At 49.6% G+C, this 13,695-nt stretch overlaps 4 protein-coding genes across 4 annotated transcripts; 2 read left to right on the top strand and 2 right to left on the bottom strand.

The window, feature by feature from the left end:
* Nucleotides 1-2,653: 2,653 nt before the first annotated feature.
* T310_5832 (uncharacterized protein) lies at nt 2,654-3,860 on the top strand (the record flags this gene model as incomplete). Its single annotated transcript, XM_013471310.1, has 5 exons — nt 2,654-2,710; nt 2,779-3,031; nt 3,095-3,599; nt 3,784-3,807; nt 3,857-3,860. The coding sequence occupies 5 exons, from the start codon at nt 2,654-2,656 to the stop codon at nt 3,858-3,860; spliced, it is 843 nt and encodes a 280-aa protein (XP_013326764.1).
* A 1,009-nt stretch (nt 3,861-4,869) lies between these two features.
* Nucleotides 4,870-6,177, bottom strand: T310_5831 (uncharacterized protein; the record flags this gene model as incomplete). Its single annotated transcript, XM_013471309.1, has 1 exon — nt 4,870-6,177. One exon carries the CDS (start codon nt 6,175-6,177, stop codon nt 4,870-4,872), a length of 1,308 nt encoding a protein of 435 aa, XP_013326763.1.
* A 2,211-nt stretch (nt 6,178-8,388) lies between these two features.
* T310_5830 (Fungal specific transcription factor domain protein) lies at nt 8,389-10,577 on the bottom strand (the record flags this gene model as incomplete). Its single annotated transcript, XM_013471308.1, has 3 exons — nt 8,389-8,543; nt 8,629-9,943; nt 10,044-10,577. The coding sequence occupies 3 exons, from the start codon at nt 10,575-10,577 to the stop codon at nt 8,389-8,391; spliced, it is 2,004 nt and encodes a 667-aa protein (XP_013326762.1).
* A 768-nt stretch (nt 10,578-11,345) lies between these two features.
* T310_5829 (Uncharacterized protein) lies at nt 11,346-13,039 on the top strand (the record flags this gene model as incomplete). The annotated part of the gene is made up of 3 exons (XM_013471307.1): nt 11,346-12,026; nt 12,083-12,160; nt 12,224-13,039. The coding sequence occupies 3 exons, from the start codon at nt 11,346-11,348 to the stop codon at nt 13,037-13,039; spliced, it is 1,575 nt and encodes a 524-aa protein (XP_013326761.1).
* Nucleotides 13,040-13,695: the final 656 nt, after the last annotated feature.

Here is a 13,695-nt window from a genome sequence, read left to right as displayed (position 1 = left end):
GGAAGACTGGAAGAAACATAAATAAGGACAATTATACTCATGTATCTAGCCTTTCCTTACTCGCGCTCAATTCAATCCATTCAACCTGAGTTACTAAGATACTTACTTTGGGGGTCAGTAAGACTTCTTACTACTAGTGGTATACTTCGGTATAGCTCTAGTAGGCGTTGCCTCTGACCTAGTCGTTATCGTTCTTGTTCACCTGAAGCACCCCTATCGTGTATCTTTGCGAGACCCCATTATATCGCGAGAAGTCGTTCGAGGAAGAGCCCTTCGCCAGGTAGGCCGTTGTCTCGAGGAAGAGGAGACCCGGGTCGGTTAGACCGTCGCGTGCTCGTGAACGACACAGAGTCAAGAAGACTCCTTGATCCTTCCCTAACCACCATCGTTAAGTATCGACGACTACGGTTGGACCCAACGCGTAACACTAGCCTTCTACTACTCGCACTCAATTCATTCGATTATCACTCGTTAACGTAATCTAGAACCTAGTCGGACAAATGGCCTAGTCAGACACTTCCCTACCATCATACAGCTTCACAGTCAAATTTCACCACAACTATATAGAGAAATCATCTAATTACATTAAGAACTATTTCTTGTATGCTAGGAGCATATATGGGCAGTATGCCTAACTGTTCCACATATACTGCACTGATATGCAGCACCTTTTTGTAGTCTTTCCTCAGTAACCTTAACTACCCTACTCTCCTCTTTATTAGCTCTTTGTACACGATCTATCCCTTCTTTAATAGTTAAAGCATCTTCCTGTCCTATATATGTATAGTGCCTCTCTTGCTTTCTCTTTTGCTTCTTATTTGCAGCCTTCAGTACCCTATTTTCTGCTGCTAGAATAGCAGCACTGTGCATGGACATACAACATCCCTTAATTAGCTGATTCAGAGCTTAATTGGTTGGACTGGATGGACCCTGCATGCACTGCTGCATATATCCCTTAACCTTCTCAGCCTGGAGCTCCACTTGGCATATATTATGTGGTATGGCCGTGACCCAAGAGGCTTGGGAACTATGGGAGGTTCCTGGGGGGGTTAGTATACATATCTGGGTATTAAGATGTGAAAGAACCTGCTCTGGATCATATGGAACTAATCCAGTAGCTCTAAACCCACTCTAGATGTTTCCTTTACTCAGGGCTGTTGTACAAATTGAAGAATATATGGTTAAGAACTCATCCTTATCAATATGGTTGATGCCAAGCACCATACTCTTCTGAACATGTTGTCTATATGCTTGCTTTAAGGGGGAGAAACAGCTGACATCTAGTGGCTACAAGAGATAGGAGGAGTGTAGTAGCATATAGAGAGGGATGATAGAGTTCTCTGTATAGAACTGGTCAAATTCAGGGCCACTATAGCTGCCATGTCTATTAAGAATTAAGAGTCAATATTAGCCAATTGTACAAGACTGGGTGTGCTTGTTAAAAACTTTTTTGAGCCAGAATAACCCTAGTTCCTTGTTGGTCCACCCATTCTTACTGGTCCCAATTGCCCCCCCCATATGGCAATCCCTCAGTCTGATACTAGGAAGGCTAATGGTTCTTGCCCTTAAGGATGAACGTTAGTAGCAAGAACTAACTACTAGCATTAACTCCCTCAATCATAGTGACCCATTCTCAGTTCCTAGGCTGTATCATATTTGGACAGAGGTTCTTTTTAGAGCCAGTAACTACCCTAGTTGTTACAATAATCCCCATTAGAAAGCCCACCTCATCACAGTTATATGTATCCTTAGGTAGGATGCCATATTTCTCTATTATGTCCTGAGCTAAAACCATTCTTAAATAATCTTAGGATCTTCACATAGGGCTTGCCTGTAGTTGTACTTATATAAAAATTTAGATTTAAGCTCATTGCATCTCATGAAACCATTTACCTAGTATTTGCTAACTATAGATAGAGTAGGGGATTTATTGCATTTAGCAAGAAGGACATTTGCCATTTCTTATACAGTTATAACTCAGTAGGGGCTTTCCTTACTCATCTATAGATAGTATCTACTAGGTAAGAGTTATTTCTTTAGTAACAGATAGTTTTTGATTCCTTTTCTAGGCATGCTCTTACATCATATGGTCTTTCAATTGATCATGTAATGTAGAATGGGGAACATCATATAATACAGAAGCTTTTTGCAGACTTAAGACTTGACCCTTCTTATATGCTTAAAGAGCCAAAAGAATCTTTCCTTCCTGATTGGAAGCTTGTGGGAGTCTTGAGGTAGGCATTTTTGTTGATGGGAGTAGAGGCGCATAAGCGTGGTGAGAAGTGTCCGACTAGGCCATATGTCCGACTAGGTTATAGATTACGTTAATTATTTAAAGACCTTGTCCTCGCGGATAAGGCGATTATTAAGCTATTTACGGATACCGCGGAGCTCCTGTTCGATAACCTTTGGGCTAAAGGAAACGTAAAAATAAAAAATAGAAACAAAAACAGACATCCACCGAAAATCACCGAGTCAACAAGATCTCCGAGAAAATGCGACTACAGTGTAAAAATAAACATTCCAACTTACGCTTCGAAAGCTTAACTTATGAGGAGACTTATTACTTCAAAATGGATGACGACCTGGTATTAGGCATCTCTCTACCTTCAGTGCTGCTGCAGACGAAGCACAGAAGTGCTCAATCCCTACAATGGCTGCGTGCGTCAACAACTTGATCGCCAAAGTTGCTGCTGGACAGCTATGCAAGGTATTATAGAGTAACGGGTCCAATGCATTCATTCATTCATAGTTCTCTAACGTTATGTTATGTCCTAGGCCTTTGGCATTCGACTTTATCCGAACCCCCAAGTAGTTCAACTCGCTAAAAATGCCGGGTTCGATTCGCTTTTCATCGACCTAGAGCACTCGACATTATCCGTTGACGATGCAAGCCAGTTATGCTGTGCCGGGATACTTGGGGGAATTACGCCCTTCGTTCGAGTCCCATACCAGTGCGGCAATGGTTTGATCCAGAGAGTTCTTGACGGGGGTGCGATGGGGGTTATTTTCCCGCATATACATACGGCCCGTAAGTATCACACACATCATCAGGCTTCACACTGAGATTCCAGGGTTAATCGTGTGGGTGTAGAGGACGCCAAAGCAGCCGTAACCATATCAAAATACCCACCCCTGGGCACCCGGTCAATGACAGGCCAACTGCCCGTCTTCTCGCTGAAACCAACACCACCGGACCAAGTCATCAAAGAAAGCAACGCATCCGCATCATCGGTCATCCTAATGATAGAAACCAAGGATGCCATTGAGAGAATCGATGAAATTGCCGCGGTCGATGGCGTCGACGCACTCCTGATCGGATCAAACGACCTCGCCATCGAATTAGGTGTACAGGGTGGCTTTCAGACGGCTGTTTTCGGTTCCGCGTTGGAAGCGGTCAGTAATGCGTGCCGGCGACATGGGAAGATCATGGGTTTGGCGGGGATATATGATAATTATGAAATTCAGAATTGGGCGATTAATACGCTGAACGTTCGGTTCTTGCTGTGTCAGCAGGATTCGGGGCTTATTGCTGGTGGTGCTGCGAAGTGTATTGCTGCATTGCCCCGGGTTGAAATGGTTAATGGGGGCAGTGTTAGGTAGTTTCTATGGGGTTGTTGAGCTAGGTTCATCATGACTTGGTTAGATCAACAATGTCAGGATAAGTTGATTTTGGAACAAAAGAAGACATCTTCAAGCCTTCGTCCTCTTATTATATTATATACCCTAGCCCCGTATATTTCTTTTCTAAGAAATAACACTATGTCAACTATTTATATATAGATACAAACAAACCCTAAAAAAAAGGTTATTTATCTCATTTATAAACTCTATATTACATAAACAATTATATTAGATAGGATATTATTTTTAATTATATTGTTATATAGTGTCTAATAATTAAATATATATTCTAAAAAAACTAATTATAATAGTTTAATAAATCTTTAATCAAGATATTAGTTTTTAGATTATAATTAAAAAAAAACTATATTAAACTGAACTATTTATATTTATTACTCTAATTCTAGTTTCTGTAGTAAAACCACCTACTAGTACATACACTGGGGTCCCGTAACGCGTACTAGCCGTGGAGTGAATGAGCCACGGCTCCACGTGCCGCTGTCGTGGCGATTGCATGTCAGAGGAAGTTGTCTTCCTGCTGTGCAATGAAGTGATATCCACACGGAGGGGATCAGGGGGGCGAAAGCCCAGAGATGATATTGTATAACGATTCTAGTTTGACCGAAGCCGATGCGTTGTTCATTTCGGGAGAAGCAATTGACCGAAATGCTCCGAAATACTCCGTCTCCGACTCGGCTGTCTGCTGTCTGTCTCCCGTGATAAATATTCTTGGAAGGACGAGGAGGACTCTGTTGCGAAGCGTATAAACTGGTGCATAGTCGCTAGAAAAGATGGTAGCTTCATAACGGCATGGCAGATTGAAATCACAAGGAGAATAGTGAAGTAGAGACTTGTTTCCAGTAACCCTACATAAGATTAATGTCAAACGATCAACCAAATCCGTCTTCGGATATCCTTGGAAGCCGCTACCAGGAAGGATGATCGAAGGTATTCTGTTAGCAAAGGAGAGCCTTGGAGACAAAGATAATAGAAGATCCGGTTGATTGCTATGTCTTGCGTGTTTAATAAAATAAGACGCGAGAGAAGAAAGACTAGATACATGCTTGGTAGAGAGGGTCCTTTTATCTTTTTCCCTTTCATATCACCGCTCTGATCGGTTTCGGTCTCCCGTTGTTCCTCATATCGCTGATATGATCGGTCGGATCATCTTTTGTCTGCTTGCAACGTCACTCCTGCTCTTATCCTGACCGATTGGCTGTTATTGCACTTCTGTGACAATTAACATCAAAGACCCATCTTCTCGCGTACAAGCTCCTTAATCGCCGTCGCCTTCTTGCTCAACGCGCCAGAGCTACCGTTCTGGCGTCTGACTGAGCTGAGCAGCAAGGCGACGGCCTTGTCGCGAGCCACCATGGCCCCGCGTCCGAGGTGGTCCTCGATGTCGTGTAGGACGTCGAGGAGCATACGGACCGCCGTGTGGATCTGCTGCAGCGCAAGGGCTGCGTCTGCGCAGGGGAGCTCGCTCAGCCGCAATGCCGAGCCCCCTGTCGCTGTCGCGCTGCTTATGGGACTTGTAGCGCCGGTCGTGGTGGGCATGCGGGTCAAATGTTTCCAGAAATGGCCCATGACGACGCTGTAGACGCGCACTAGCCACATGTAGCCGCACATGAGGAGCAGCATCGACGGTGTGTCTGCTGTGTCTGCTGCGGCATTACTGTTTGTCTTCCTGCCATCCTCGTCTCCGTCCTCGCCTTCGCGGCCCTCCTCGAAGGTTCGACTGACGCAGACGGTGCTGCCGATGACGGGGCCAGCGATGGCGCAGAACTGCTGCGATAGTTCAAGAACGGTGCCGACGGGGTAGTCGTCGAGGCTGCGCGCGCTATCAGTGTGCCACGGTCCTTCCTCTAGCTTCTTCAGCTGTTGGTGGATCTCCAATACGAGGGCGGTTAGTCGCTGCTCAGTTAGGACGGCGTTGATGCTGGCCGTGTTACTATTGTTACTATCTGTCGGCCAGCTCGCAGCAGCAGCAGCCGGCGGGCTGGCCATCTGTGACCACGGTGGGAGGTCGAATTCGAATTCGGCTAGTTCGAACGAGTTTCCGTCGTCCAGGGCGCCAAACCCGGGCTGCAACCAGTCACATTCGGACCTGTTCGAAGGGAGGCAGTGCAGCTCCAGCCCCGGGGCAGGGCTGTCCCACGTGTTGGGCTGCGCATGGCAGGAGGATCCGGGGTCGAGTATGGGCTCGTCCAGATCGGTATCCGGAGTCGGGACGGGACACGTGGATGATGATACTGATGCTGATGTCGTTGCCGATCCCGATCCCGAGCTGGGTGGCTGGGTCATCGGAGGATTACTCTGCTGGACGGGACGGCTTGGCGGGCGTATCGATGCCTGATCGACACGTCTGTTTGTACGCTTCGAAGGAACCCGTCGGCCAAAGACGCAAGGCACTCGGGCGCGCATGCAGCGCTGGCAGGCCCCCGAACCCGCGGGAACGGAGCACTTGAGCTTCTGGGTACGACACCGGTCACAGGACAGCCTCAGGGACAGAATGGGGCTGTCTCCGCCGCTGGACCCGGCACGAGGAGGCATGAGGAAGGCATGAGAGAGGAGGGGCAGAAAAGCTTGGGAGGGAGAAAAGCTCCTGGCATTGCTTGAAAGGCTCCCGTACCTGGCCCTTGGCAGGCGGCCGGAGCCTATTATATAGGCTCCATAAACGAGGTCATCTGTCTATCTGAAGCTTGTTGGTTGCAAATAAACCCCAACTGTCATGTCATGACCTTCAGGCCCCCCTACAAGCCCCGGGAAGTAAACTATTAGGCTATGCATAGTATAGTTCGGTGCTGGCTTAACTACGCCTGAGGCGCAGTTATTGTGGTCTTTTTGGTGCAGTGGCACAGAGATCCAGCGCGCGTGCCTATTAGCCAGCTAGGTGCTTGACACCAACAGCCTAAGGACGTGCAGAACACGCGGCTCGTAGTGTGGACCCTGCCGGCCCGGAAAGCTGAGCACTTAGCAGCGTGGAAGCTTATCGGTTCGCTTTCATGGCCGCATTATATTAGCGGCCAATTGGTGCGAGAAGGAGTCGAAGAATCTCATCGGATTGAACGGCCATCTGTGGGGACCTGGTCAGCCCAGGAAAGTTCCGAAGAACTGAGTTGTTTGAACAGGAGAACCCGGGAAACCCCCTGACGTAGGGCCCACGAATCTAGCTCTCCAAATGTATCAATTCTCTTCCGGTAGGAACTTGAGAAGTTGAGATCCTCTATTTCGTCGGTGGGCTGATTCTGTCCTGCTGGACTTCGGTAACAGCCTGAGGCTTCGCATGTCACATGCACTGCCTCAAGACGCATGAGGTGCGAGAGTTATGCGTTATTTATCACGCATAGCTGCTTCCAGTTCTCCTCGTATATAGTTAACTATACCTAGGTATAGTTAACTATATACCGGTGTCTAGTCTAGAACCTCTTACGTTCCAACTGCTGTTTCGACACACGGTGACTGTAATGTTGGTTCCCAGTCTGGACCGACACCAGGCTTCCGGCTAAGTACTGAACCCTTATCATGTGAAGAAACGTATGGACTCGGGAGATCTCACTCAACCAGATTGATTAGATACCTGACAAACCTGACCAATTGGCCAGATCTAAATTAAAGTTGGTTGCATCGTGCCAACATCTCTTCATAAAGACTACCCAGGCAATGTAACATCAAGAGTGGGGTCATCAGGGGCGCCTAACGTTACTCGGAGTAGTGCGCCGGCAGAAATGCTTTCTCGTGATCAGGCCAATCCAAATGTGCTGTGGAGGTGCGCACGAGTAAAGACTCGTTAAATACGAAGGATATATTAATATTAATAGTAGGTCCATCAAAGTACTTTAGTCTTTGGGGGCCAAACTGTCCGTGGATTCCTCCGTCGAGTGCCGCGTCGATTGCTCCGTCGATTGCTCCGTCACTCTGCAAGATAGTCGGGGCGTAAAGTGCCCCGTGCCCCGTGTTCCGCGTGCTTCTTTCATTGTTCGACTTCGCTCCAGTTGCCCCATTTCTCCGTGCTGCTTCTATTAAAATATCCTGTAGTGCCGACCTAGGTAATCGGCCCTAAGACGTTGCGGAGTTGCAGAGCAGTAGCTTATATATGGAATTAATCTTAGATTAATCATAAATAATAGATTTCTTACAATATGGGAGAGGATTAAAAAGAGAATTAGAATATTAATGGGGGTAAAGACCCAAAATCACATAACCATAATAGGATCACGTGGCAGAGACTGCAACCCAACTATGATATTGCTACGCTAACGCTCCGCAATTACGGTATTTTACTGTCGTCGACTTGCTTACTCTGCCTATCACTGTGCTCGGGCTGTTGGCAGTACCTTTCTCTACTCGACGCTTCGTGACACTCGTCCGTTGTAAGCAAACACGCGATGAGAACATGGTATCAGAAACCCACATCTTGTGTTGATATCCAATTCCTTCGCGCGTTGTTTCGCGATCAAGTACATCGGAAGGAAAGCTGTTGGTATGCTTCACGGAGCCGATTATCGTTACGTCAACGGTTAAGCTATCCGTCAACGGTAAAATATACATATGGGTTGGACAAAGGTAAAATTAATAGTATTTTGATGGTAAACATTGTACGAGTGATACAGCGGTAGAACCAGAACCAAGACTCATCTGAGACTCGATTGGAATGCTTCTCCGGGCAAGCCTGCTTGACCCTGTCCCTATGTAGACGTCAGAATCTTCTTCCTTTTCCGGGCCGAAAAGGAAAGGAAAAGAAAAGAAAAGAAAAAAAAAAATTCATAAACTGACATCCAGCCATCCATCCAAATCGGTCGTGTTCATCAACAGCAGATCCGCCATGGAAGTGCTCATCGCCGAAGACGACCCGGGCGTGTCCGGGCGCACGAATTCCGCCCCGAATGATCCTGTTGCAGGGATATCGGCCATACAATCTGAGAAGGTCAGTCAGTCTCTACACGCCATACAGGTATTGTATTCGGAAAAACTGCAAAGGGAGAAAACATCTAGTTTGGTTACCTTCGTAAGCGTCCGAGAAGGTGAACTGGTCCAGCGGCGCAGACGCTTCAAGAGGCATTACAGCGGGTGAAGATGTAGCCGTCGTAGTGGTAGTAGTACTAGAAGCGAGCGATGATGCGTCGATTTCTTGTTTCTTGCGCAGTCCCAGCAGGAGACTCAGGTGCTCGACTGCTCGCCGGGCCTCCCGAGACACGGTACTCAAGCGAACCCAGAGAGGGTACGTGTTGCTCAGCAGATTGTGAATCCTCGTGCCGGTGTCCTGGTCCAGGGAGACGTCAGGCCGGATCTTGACGAGCTGCACATAGTAGCAGAGGATGCTGATGCCCAGGAGGAAGACCGCCTGCAGTCGTGATGACATGAACATCCATCGCACCGGATAGAGAAGCCCGTCGCGCCGCGTCTCCTCGTCCACGATCTGTTGGAATTCGAGGATCTTGATGGCAGCCTGGACGCAGGCGTTTCGGGAGTACTTGTAGTGAGCCTGGGCATAGGTTGGGGAGAGATACTTCCGGTGCAGCCAGATGGTCAGTCGCTGGATCGCCAGCTGGAGCAACACGCGGTGCATGACGATCTGCGGGGGTGCCATGAGCGACTGACTGAGAGGCTGCCACCGGAATATGGGCGGCAGCGAGGCCTCGGCCTCTTGGACCTTGCAGTCCAGCTCCATGATCTCCGTGTACGGGTGCTCCTGGGTGTCGTTGATGAGGTCGCTGACCAGTCCGGTCATCTTGTCGATCTTCGTCCTGGCCAGGCTGTAGAGCACGGGGGTGACCTCAGTCTCGGGACGTGAAGGGGGCAGCTCGACGGTATCCTCGTCAAAGTCCGTGTCCAGCAGGTTCCGGGGCTCAAGGGTATCGGACTGCTGCAGCTTCAGCAAGCGTGGCAGCGCCATCTGACTCGAAAGCCGTAGGTCCATCTGCACGATAATGGCCCATACGCGCCGCCGCATCTCGCCCTCAAAGGGGGAGAGATTGGAGAAGTTTTGGGGGTCCCGATGGTAGCCCCGACTCAGGGCGAGCTGCACAAGCATGCCCTGCACCAGCCAGATCCCAATCTCCGTGTCCTTGGATAGAAACATCTCGCTGGCGAGGTAGTTGATCAACGTTTCCAGCACGTAGTCTCCGCCCCTGGTGTACTGGCCGAGGACAAGACAGTGAATAGTCCGCTCCCGATACAGACGCACGCGGACTGCCGTTTCTGGATCTGCTGGGTCCTCCATGAACTGCTGGTACTGCGTGGAGAGGCACATGATGCTAAATAAGACGCCAATCCAGACAAAGGGCGCCTCATTCGGCTCTTGCCAGAACCTCTCATACTGTGAATTTAGGCGGCAAACATACGTCAGCAACAGAACGGAGTAGATAGACATGGGGCGATGGGAGGGAGGGCAGAAACACACACAGTAAGCGCCGTACCTCTCGGAGAAAATGGCCACGGTGAAGGATTTCCGGTACGAGACCCTGTGCATTGAAGTAGCGTGCCAGCATCCGGTCCACCACGGGCCGGGCCGGGATGGATGCAAGCAGGTCGGCCTTCGTGGCCTGGACAGGTTCGTATAGCAGACGAGGACCACGGCTGTGGAGTAGTAGTGCGTTGTCGCTGGTGGCCAGCATTCGGGCCTCCTCTTCCTCCTCGTAGTGGTCCCTCAGCTCTGAGATGCTGTCGAGCACGGCGGCCCAGTGAACGCTCCCGACGTAGTTGGCGCCATGCGAGTGTAGATGAATGCTGCCGGTGTCTGAGGGCACGGGGGACACGGCATGGTCCCTGCGACCATCATCTACCGACGCCACTGGGGTCGCAGATGCAGATGCAGATGTACCCTGCGGCGATGATGCACCAGACGTACCCTGGAAGGAACGTGCTGAATCCGGAACCAGGCCATCAGGATGCACAGCGGGCGTTTGTGACGTCTGCTGCTGCTGCTGCTGCTGCTGCTGCTGCTGCTGCATCAAGGATCGCACGAGTGTCTCGAGCTGTTGGATGCGGTCGCCGACGCTCACTTTGCCCCTGTGAGGCCCTGACCGGTAAGTGCATGAATGGCCGATTCCCCTGCTGGTGCAGGTTTTGCAAGGGAGCTGGCGATCACATCGCACTCTATTTATTAGTCAGTAGTGACAAAAAAATTCAATAAATAAATAAATAAATAAGAAAAAAAGAAAAGAATTACTTGCGACTCCTGCAAAAGGTGCATGACAGCAACGGCTTCTCTCGCCGGCGATCTCGCAGCTGCGACAAGTCCGGGGGAGGCGGATCCAGCGGGGTCTCAGACGGGGGCTGGTTCGAGAACGGGGGATTATTCATCGATGGAGACTTTGATATAGGACCTTGGCTCGTTCAGAAGGAAGAACAACAAGAATGCCCAATACTTCTGACAATCCGGGGCAAAAGAGACATGGACGGAGCAGTCGACGGAGCAATCAACGGAGTAAAACGGGAGAGAATGTAAATTCGGAGTTCCATACATTTTTGGCATTGGTGAAACTCGGCCACGTTAATTGATTACCACCGACTGTCGGCCCGCTTGAACACTTGAAGCCGAAAATCAAAAGATCAAAAGGAGCGGAGCAAATCCGGGGCAACTTGGTCCGCTGAATAGACCGAAAAACAGGGCGTGTGCTTTTAGATCAAAGAAAATGGAATATAATTCAAAAGGGGATTCCCTTTCCCAGGATGAATGGCAAACTACCGTACACTACACACTACACAACTGACTAAAAATGTCCACCAACGACGATCACGAAACAATGACCATGGTCGAGGTCGATGCTGCTGCCATGGAGAAGGACGTGGATATCGACAGGACTTCGGATGAGCATGAGACGGTGAATAATGCAGAGAAAGATGCACAGAAAGACGTGGAGAAGGGCGCTCCCGCCGGAAGCGAGAACGAGAACGAGACGGCAGCAGACCCGAACATCGTCGACTGGGACGGTCCTGACGACCCTGCCAATCCTCGCAACTGGTCCAAGGCATACAAGTTGACCAACGTGGTGCTCGTCAGTCTGGCAGTTCTGTACACCAACCTGGCCACGACCGTGTTCGCCCCCGGTGCCAACGTGATGCAGCGCGAGTTCGGCTTCAAGAGCGACACCGTCGAGATCCTCACCATCACCATGGCGTCTCTGGGTTTCGCCCTGGGCCAGCTGTTCGTCCCGTCGCTGTCCGAAGTCTTCGGCCGGGTGCCGGTCTACCGTGCGAGTTCTGTCTTTTACCTGGGATTTACTGCTGGCTGTGCGCGCAGTACCAATGTCGCCGAGTTTCTTGTCTTCCGCTTGTGCACCGGCATCGCTGCTGCTTCCTATATATCGACGGGGGGTGGAACGGTTGCTGATCTTCTGCCGAAAGAGGAGAGAGGTCTTGCGATGGCTCTATTTACTGCTGGGCCCCTCTTTGGTCCTGTATGTTTTTTGCCTGGGTCCGGTCGAAGAGAAACCAAGCTGACGAGAGTGTGCAGGTTATCGGCCCTATCATAGGAGGATTCGTTACTGAGAACTTGAGCTGGAGATGGTCCTTCTATCTCATCCTAATGATGGTAAGCATGTCATGTCTCTTATTTGTCCGTATCAGCCGGAGCTGACAATATGCTGTAAACCAGGCCGGCGCCGTCACCATTGCCTCCTTCATCTTCATGCGCGAGACGAGCGCTGTCACCATCCTCCGACGCAAAGCCGCTCGTCTCGCGAAAGAAACAGGCAATCCGAATCTGCGCGCTGCAGGTGACAAACAGACCCCGATCCCCCATCTCGTTCTTCACACCATCATCCGCCCCGTCAAGTTCCTGATCATGTCGCCCATCCTCTGCCTGATCGCCCTCTACATCGCCTTCAACTTCGGCGTGACCATGCTCCTCTTCGCCACCTTTCCCACTGTGTTCGAGGAGACCTACCACTGGAGCGTGGGCATTTCCGGCCTGGCGTACATCGGCATCGGCGTCGGCTGCGCCATCGGGATCTTCATCTTCGGCAAGTTCAGCGATCGCGTGCTGCGTGGTAACGGGGGCCCGTCCAATCCAGAGCGCCGGTTGATCCTGATGATGTATGTCTCTCCGCTACTCCCCATCGGCCTTTTCATCTACGCGTGGACGACCGAGTATAAGGTGCACTGGATTGTGCCACTGATCGGCACTGCCATCGGTGGGCCGGGCGTGGTTGTGATTACTTCCTCGTCACAGACGTATATCATCGATATCTTCGGACCCCAGGCAGCTGCCTCTGCTATGGCTGGTATCAATTTGCTGCGTAATCTGCTGGGTGCTTTTCTGCCACTTGCTGCTCCGCCTCTCTACTCCAATCTGCACATGGGATGGGGAAATAGTGTGTTGGCCTTTATTGCTATGGCGTTTATTCCTGTGCCGTTCTGGTTTTACTGCCATGGACGATGGCTGCGTGAAAAGTTTCCTGTTAGGCTTTGAGTTTCCTTTTTAATAATTTTTCTATACGAGAGGATAATCGATCAGATAGAACTCTGTTTACTGTTCTTAATAGATGAATACACCCCACTCAAGTTCTATCTATCTATTCAGTAGTCTTCAATCGCATGATGGAAATGTAGAGATTAGAAGAGGGTCCAGCGGAATGTGGGTTTTATATAGTGATCTGTACGGGGAATATACTGTGGCATACTTATTGACAGCAGATATATATATAAATTGACAGCGAGATCTCCAACTCTGTACTATTTACTTACAAGTGCCCGAATTATATATATATCTACGTCGTTATAACACGGTGGATAGACTCCGCAACATATTCAACATTATCCCTCGTCACTGAAGCCATTGTTAGCTTAGATCAAAACAGAAAAAGAAAGAAACCGTGACCTACATCCTGTCACTGAAAGTCTCCCCGTGGGAAAAAGATAGATATGGAATGTATCTTTGAGCGTCGCCACCTGCTCCGGAGACAGTCCTAGCATGGAGAACATGCCGATCTTTTTTTGCACCTATTAGCGATATCATGCTCAATGCATGCTCGAAGAAGACATGAAACACTCACATCAGTCAAAAGATGACCCCAATTTCCCGGGTGTATTTCTCCTCGTCAACCCCTCGTACAGTCGACGCCGCAT

Source organism: Rasamsonia emersonii, assembly GCF_000968595.1.
Source record: "Rasamsonia emersonii CBS 393.64 chromosome Unknown ctg1118621760330, whole genome shotgun sequence".
In the NCBI taxonomy this organism is placed as follows: Eukaryota; Fungi; Ascomycota; class Eurotiomycetes; order Eurotiales; family Trichocomaceae; genus Rasamsonia; species Rasamsonia emersonii.
Note: the sequence above shows the minus strand (reverse complement) of the source record. Positions and strands in the feature narration are given on the sequence as shown.